The sequence below is a fragment of the Mus pahari genome, chromosome 15 (genome assembly GCF_900095145.1).
Source record: "Mus pahari chromosome 15, PAHARI_EIJ_v1.1, whole genome shotgun sequence".
Taxonomy (NCBI): Eukaryota; Metazoa; Chordata; class Mammalia; order Rodentia; family Muridae; genus Mus; species Mus pahari.
The window spans coordinates 31,682,813-31,690,404 of record NC_034604.1 but is presented as its reverse complement, the minus strand read 5'-3'; the positions used below and the strand labels follow the sequence as shown (position 1 = coordinate 31,690,404).

General features: G+C 52.4%; 1 protein-coding gene across 1 annotated transcript in view; it reads right to left on the bottom strand.

Annotated features, from left to right (window-relative positions):
* Window positions 1–7,013, bottom strand: part of Slc4a9 (solute carrier family 4 member 9) — a 16,581-nt gene extending 9,568 nt beyond the window's left edge. The window contains exons 1-14 of the mRNA XM_029547219.1: window positions 6,780–7,013; window positions 6,380–6,540; window positions 5,645–5,758; window positions 5,240–5,289; window positions 4,945–5,102; window positions 4,612–4,699; window positions 4,118–4,272; window positions 3,781–3,897; window positions 3,453–3,627; window positions 3,179–3,312; window positions 2,758–3,020; window positions 1,766–1,824; window positions 1,355–1,540; window positions 1,030–1,226 (exon numbers count right to left, since the gene is read on the bottom strand). Of these exons, the coding sequence (XP_029403079.1) occupies window positions 1,030–1,226; window positions 1,355–1,540; window positions 1,766–1,824; window positions 2,758–3,020; window positions 3,179–3,312; window positions 3,453–3,627; window positions 3,781–3,897; window positions 4,118–4,272; window positions 4,612–4,699; window positions 4,945–5,102; window positions 5,240–5,289; window positions 5,645–5,758; window positions 6,380–6,540; window positions 6,780–6,997 (2,075 nt within the window). The 5' untranslated portion in view covers window positions 6,998–7,013. The remainder of the gene's footprint in view (window positions 1–1,029; window positions 1,227–1,354; window positions 1,541–1,765; window positions 1,825–2,757; window positions 3,021–3,178; window positions 3,313–3,452; window positions 3,628–3,780; window positions 3,898–4,117; window positions 4,273–4,611; window positions 4,700–4,944; window positions 5,103–5,239; window positions 5,290–5,644; window positions 5,759–6,379; window positions 6,541–6,779) is intronic.
* Between the last annotated feature and the right edge of the window lie 579 nt (window positions 7,014–7,592).

Genomic DNA, 7,592 nt, shown 5'->3' with positions numbered 1-7,592 from the left:
TCTCTCACACTCTCTCTCTCTCACACACACACACACACACACACACACACACACACACACACACACATACCTCTCCTTCAGTGTATCGCAGTGCCTTAAAAGAGAGCAGAAAAAAGGACTCCGGACTTTGGTTGGGGGCAGGGTTAGGGGGAAGAACTGTCTCTGCCTCTCTGTCTCTCTCTCTTCTCCCCCCACCCCCCAAGGGGGAAGAAGAGTTGGTGAATAAAACCTGCACACACTGCTTTGTACTTATTCACAGCCTTCCTCCTTAGGCTCACCCTCCCTGCCCCCACACCCAGTCTGGGGCAGCTCAGGTTCAGACCTGCCTCAGTCTGGGGCAGGGCTAGGTGTGTCTGTGTCTGCTCTGATTTATAAGCGTCTGTGGTGGGGAGGGGGCCCACAGTGGTTGGCTGGGGTTCTGAGCTCTAAAGCCACCGTTGGAGAGTCCCCACTGCTGTTCTACCCCACAGAAGGAGCTCCACCTCTACTGGTAGTGAGAAGCGTAAAGAAGAGTAGGGTGCAGGGAAGAAGGTAGGCCTGGTGGCAGGGAGAAGTCAGAACAGCAGCCTTTACTCATTATGTGGTATGTGCCGGGCACTGTAGTAACTATTTACACTGTGATGCGTAAACCCCCCAAAAAATCCTATGGGGAGAACTGCTATTGATTATTCCATTTTATAGACTAAGATATTCTCAGGGGAAGTATGGTGATGCGTGTCTAACTACAGCGCATGAGGGGTTAAAGCAGGAGGATGATGAGTTCGAGGCCAGCCTCAGCTGTGTTTGGAGTTTGAGGTTAACCTGAACTATTGTGAGACTCTGCCTTTTAAAAAGGAGATGCCTAGAGCAAGACCTGCTGCCTGGAGCCTGTCCTCCAAGATCTACCCTATAATAATAGCTACTGTGTACAGCATTCCTCATTCACGGATGTGTCTGCTGAAATACCTCATTTTATCACTCAGAGACTCTGTGAGGCCATTGCTGTTACTGTCACTATCATGTGTGACAGAAGAAGCTCAGAGGGAAAGAAGTATGGGAACTATGAATCTTATTACTACTCCAAGTTGCTGGCCCCACTTCCTCCTCGCCCCCTCATTCTGTCCGGCTCTCACCTTGAATTCTGTGGGCACCAAGAGCTTCGGCGTGGCTAGGCCCAGGAAGGCATCAAGGCCACAGCCCAGCAGGATGGCCAGGACTGAGGAAAAGTCACCCAACACCTTGCGCACCTGGCCACAGAGTGGACACTTTAGTCTGGGCCTGCCATCCCGTTTCTATTCTACCCTTTCCCGTTTGCAGACAGGATCCAGGGCCAAAACCAGACATTTCACGCGGGAAGGAAAAAAATGACACTTACCACAGAGGGGAAGAAGCGGCTGTTCTTTACATGCTTGAGAGCAATGGCACAAAGGAAAGAAGTAAAGAAGAGGAGAAGGGAGAAGAAGGCGATGTCTGGCACCGTGTGACAGCTGGGGCCGCGAGGGTGGCCTCCTTGCCGGATGCACTCAGACGGAGGCAGGAAGGAAGCATTGGCCAGACCTGGCTGCTGAATAGAGGGGTGGTCACATGTGGGACAGTGGGCAACAGACACGTCCCACTCTCTTGGACCCACCTCAGAGGAAGGGGAACCCACAGAGACATCAGGGACGCAGGATGAGCCATAGGCTAAATCAAAGTAATCAGGGAAGTTTTCTTCCCTCTAAGGGTGGGGAGAGCCGAAGAGCTCTACCTCCGTTCTTAATCAGACCTTTTTAGGAGCAAGTCTCACCATGCTTAAGACGTCCTCTGTGTCTTTGAGCTTTGTACTTGTCCATTCAGACTTGTTTCCTGGGAAGCAGAAAATTCAGGCTTAAGCCCTCCTTCCTTGAGAGAGTCTTCTGCACCTCAACTAGAAAGGTCTTAATTCCGATCACACTTCTGCTTCTGTCACACTTGAGTGTGTTCTCAGATTACTATTCTGTATCCTCATGGCCTCAGTTTCTCTACCCATCTGTGTCTCTGGTGTGGAACACAAAACTAAACATCAAATATCGACTGAATTCTTGAGCTCACAAATCTGTATGTACCAGAGGAAGAACTGGTCTCATTCAGGACTAGTAGAATCAGGCATACGTCAAAAAAAAAAAAAAAAAAAAAAGATATGTTTTTAGCTAGGTACTAGGTGGCTCCTGCTTCTATCCCCAACAGTCGGCAATGGAGGCAGGAAGATCAGATCAAAGACATCTTCGGTTCTATAGTGAGTTGGAGACTGTATTACATACACTACATGAGACCCTGTCTCACCCAGGACCATCACCTCCTGCAAAGGACACTTTCCCCCATTCCCGGTGCTGCCCTCCATGTGGAGGGATCTATGCAGGTGTCACACTCCAAACCTCTCCACATGGTTATCTGTTCTCACTCATCTATGAGTTGTTTGATTGGTGAGTTTGGGAAATGAAGCGAGGCATGCCTGGTCCTGCCCTTTCTCTAGAGTAAGCTGCCTGGTTGGTGTACTTAGGTCTGCTCTTCTGATGCAAGGAAGACCCCCCAGTCCAATGCTACCATTCTTGGTTGGGTACACCTGATTTTGGCTTCACCCTTAGGAAGCCCATCAACCCACACTCTTCTGTCAGGGCTGTCAGAAATAAAGATAATCCTGGGCTGTCCCAAAGTTTATTTGGTAACTGATCCAGAACCAGAAGTGAGACTGCTGGCTATTGGATAAGCACTGAGCAGCTTTCTGAACTTAGTCCATTCCCTACATCTTTCCTCGCCTACCTCCTGTGCCCAGGTATTGACAGAAGCAACCATAGGCAGAAGATCCTGGCCTTTGGATTGGATAGGCACGGATCAAATTCAGCATCTTCCCCACGGCATCATAGATGAAGATGAGGCTGATGAGGGCACAGAATCCTTCCTCTGTGAATCTGGTGAAGTAGCGCACCAGCAAGCTGGCCTCTGTAGCCACCAGTGCCAGGCAAAATGCGGCCACCCAGAGGCCGACCCACAGGCGGAAGGGCAGGTAGTCCAGGCTGTAATCTCTGTGACAGTGAGAGACAGTCAGGGCTGTCTCCTCCTTCCCTAACCCAGGTCAAGTGCCTCTCAAGCCAGAGACAGTCCCTCCCTCTCTCTTCACCCAGTTAGGACCAATGGAGGATGTGCCCACCAACGGGCTGGGGAGGTGAGAGAGGTCTCCTACCTGCTAAAAGAGAAGAGTAGGCGCTCAAATACCAGCACTGGCCCCGTGCTGCTAAGGATAGTGAGGGGCTGGCCCGCCATCAGGCAGAAGGCAGCTCCAGCCACACCTGTGCCCAGGAAACTCTCCAGCACTCCCTGGAAGTGGACAGACCGCTTCATAGGATCCAGGCATCACAACAGCATCTGTGGAACCTCAGCCCCACTCATAGTTCCAAGAGGTAAAGCAAAGGGGGACACCAAAGTTTATGCCAATTCCATCAGACAAACCCACATACCTGGGCACCTTCAGTGGCATCTCCCAGAAGACCCCCAAAAGTGATGGCATTTGTGACTGTGGCCAGGTAAATGTAGAACACAGCTGAGAAACACTGGGGGTGTAGGGCATCCAGGAAATCACTGGGGTACCAACATGCCTTCCGGCGCACGTCCTGAATAAGACCCCCAAAGAGCCTCCCGCCCGTGGGTCGTCAGTGATCCAAGTTTCCACACCCCACGCCTACATCCTGATTTCCTCTGCATCCTCCCGCATTGCCTGCACATTTTTGATGCCTCTGTGACTCTTCCACAGGATCCCAAAACTTGTTCCCACCCAGTTGCCCTCACCTGCCTGTCCTTTGCAATTCTGGGATGGGTGTGTGCGGTCCGTGATGGCGCTTGTCTTCTGTCAGGGCAGCACTCTGGCGGGAGAGGCTGGTGACCTCCTGCAGTTTCGAGGGGAGTCTGGGCAGAATGGGAACCTCAGATGGGTCAACCTGAGATTTGACTTAAGAGTACGTGACGCCCCGCCCCCCTGGAGGCTACGGGGCGGCGGCTGAAGACGCCTTCAAACTGATAAGAAGTTAGATTACCACCCAACCCCGTGAATGCCAAGCTTAACTGGGGAGCGTGATAGACCCATAATCAAGGAGAAGATCGGCGTGGAATTACGCCCCCGAGGTACCTTTTGTGCTGAGAGGGTAGGTGTTTGGGTGGGGGAATCCGGGCTGTCCGGTCCCACCGACCCGGGGGTAGAGCTGTCACCTCCTGCAGGAAGGCATCCAGAGCTGCCAGAAGGTCACGAAGATGACTTGCCCGACGAACTGACCACTGGAATTGCTGCATTTAAGGCCACAGAACAGATGGGAAATGGATATTAGGGACTCTTCCATGTGTGTTCACTTGTATTTTCTCGAAGCCATCCTCACACAGGCTACAAGCAGACAAATCATGATTTACTCATAAATCCATCCATCCATCCTTTGACTTTGTGCCTATGTGTGTCTACCTCGGGCCAGCAATGCTGCTACATTGATAACTGGAAACTTCAGCCCCCATGGTACAAAAACAAAGCCACACTCTGCCTCACTGTTATTCCTGATCACATGCACAAAGTCCATACACATGTTCCACACATGCACACACATATACACACAGAGGACACCCTGGCCCACTCACCGGGTCACTGAGGAGGACAGCAGCTGCCCGTCCCATCTCATGGTAGCTCCTTCCCAGGGTGGGAGGACCCAAGAGGAGGCAGAAAAACCTGAGGAAGGGATGGGGGGGGGGCGTTGGGGTGTGGCGGGAGCTCCAGGCTGCTTTCTCATAGGACAGCGCTGCCTGCTGGTAAGCGCAGCCTCTGACCGATACTTAGCTCTACTCAAGCTCTGCAAAATGACCTCTAGGGAGCATTTCCTAGACACTCTTGAGGAACTGTATCTAAAGACCCCTCCCCACTCCTCAGCAGAGGCCCTTCTTCTGGGTCCCAGAGCTCTGATTCGGTCACCTCACCTGCTGGGCAAGATCACCTCTGTAAGAGGCTCCAGCACTACTGGATTCCGCAGTCTTACGAAGGCCCCTAGTGGCTGTTCGAGGAAGCCCAGCTCTCCTGCCAACACGGCCGCTGCCTCAGCTCCCGCGGGCAGCTTCTGTCTCAAGGGGTTCTGGTGCTGGGTGGCAGAGCATGAGAGGTTATTTAGGGAGGGGGAGGTTGGCAGATACTCAACAACGGGGGAGCCTGGCGGAGGGTGGGTGTCTGTTCATTTCTGATCTTCCTCCCAGCCTTTCCCAAGGAAGGGCCACAAACCTTCAGTGGGGCGTCCTCATCACGAGAAGCCTTTCTGAAAGCACTGGACTCTGCAAATCAGGAATACATCGTGGTTCAGAGCACACGCTTTAGGGGCAGGCCCACCAGGGCTTCCTAACCAGGGGATAGCTGTGATACAGTTCTCCATGGAAACTAAAGATGAGATGAGAAGATGCGGCAAGCAGGACTCCCAGCATGGTGCCTGCCAAGTACAGCCCTTGGAGGAGCCCTGGTTGTTATGTCCCTGTCACTCCCTCTCCTCTGCCCTCACCGTAACCACCAGTTTTCTCTTGCCCCGAGGACTGAGCCAAAGCTGGCCCATTCCTGACTTGAGAAAATGTAGACGATCCCTGGGACCCTCCCATCCCAGAATCTTGATCCTAGGCCCAAAGAGGGATCTCTCACCTCTGCAGGGCCTGATGCCTGGGGTCTGGATGTGGTGCTGGGGTCTCTGCAGGAGCAAGGCCTGAAGCTGTCCTCTCAGTTCTGGGCTCAGTGACTCCCCACTGACTACCTGCTCTGGAGAACAGATGTGAAGTTCAACCTCACTCCTGAGCCCTCTCTGTCCTCCCATTGGCTCCCTTCCCCGCTTCTCATTCTATGTGTCTTTCCCCAAATCAGTCTCAGAAATACAAGGGTCAGTGACACACACACACCCTGCCCAGCCCCGCCCCCCACCACACACACTCTGTTTTTTTTTTTTTTTTTTAAATTTTATTTATTTATTTATTATATGTAAGTACACTGTAGCTGTCTTCAGACACTCCAGAAGAGGGAGTCAGATCTTGTTATGGGTGGTTGTGAGCCACCATGTGGTTGCTGGGATTTGAACTCAGGACCTTCGGAAGAGCAGTCGGGTGCTCTTACCCACTGAGCCATCTCACCAGCCCCACTCTGTTGTTTTGAGACAAGGTCTCACTACACAGACCAAGGTGCCCAATTTTCAGTGGTTCTCCTGTCTCCGCCTGCCGCATGCTGAGATTACAGCTGTGTGCCACGGGCCCCCCGCTGCCTTAACCATCACTATCTCTGAGACAGAACTGGGCAGTCCCTGGGGTAGGGTGGGGGTAGGACAGGCTCTGGAAGATTCTAAGACTTTGGGGGAAATTCCCAGGAAATGGAATGTTCTCCTCAGCCTACCCACAAGCTCCAGGAGGCTCTGAGCCTGACAGTCTAGCAGGACAATGCCCTCGGCCAACAGACTTCGGAGGTTCTGGAGGCTGGGGAGTGCCAGGGTAGGCACATGGGGAGCACTCCACCGGCCTGCGCCCATGTCTAGCTTTTCCTCAAACAGCAGCCACCTGTGATGAAGAGATAGGCAGTGTTATTGGGAGACTCTCACCCATGTCTGGGACACAGGGAGGGCAGTGTGGCTGCCTTTGACCCAGTGATGCCAAGGACCTCCCTCCCTGAGCCACTCCTCGTTAGGTCTCAGAGAACTCCTACTGTAGAGAAAACTGAGCCTCGTGTCAAGAAGACAAAGGAAAGGTCCTAATCTGAGGCAGGACGGAGGCTACAGAACTAACCCGGACCGATTTACCTGCCTGTCTCTCGCCACTCCAGTGCCTGGGGCCAACCCAGCAGCTCATTTAGTTGAATGAAGAGCAGAGGGTCCTTAGACACCTGAGATTCCCCAATGTCTATGCCTGAGGGTCCATCAAGGCCAGGGCCAGGGCCTAGGCCACTGTCCGGTTCCTCCGAGCGAGCATTTTCATGAGCATCAGAGCTTTCAAAACCCCCCTGGTCTGGCAGCTTCATCCTGGAAAGACTTGCACAAATCTTGGGAGCTGTGTGTCCTAGAGGCCCTCTGGCTGGCTACATTTATACCCAATCTCTACAGCATAAGCAAAGCCAAGCCTGTTGGCTCCAGAAAAGGGCAGACTTCTCCTCCTCTATTTGGTCTCTGACACCCCCCCCCCCCATGGCCTGTTTGTAAAACTAATCTGGCCTTTCCTAGATCTTTCAGAAGTTCCCAACTTGTGTGTGTGCATCAAGTCTGACCTCACTATGTTTTATGTAAATAGACAGGAGTAACTGATACCCACCCCAGATTCTGTTGCTCTTGGTTGTCCTGTGTCAAATAGTAACACCACAAATCCAGGACTGTTTGGTTATCAACAATATAGCCTAGGGGCCACAGAGACACATTTGGACAAACAGGGAACTAATAAATAACTAGGCTCGTGGAAGCTAGGCAAGGAACGGGGAATGGGAGGCAGAAGAAGGTAGGGGCCCCACCTGTTAAATGGACTGATTTTAGAAAGTGGAGACAGGTCATGGAGAACGCAATACTTATACCTTAAAGTCTTCTGCTCAGTGTCTGGAAACCCCAATTTAGCTATGTGCCCCTTTA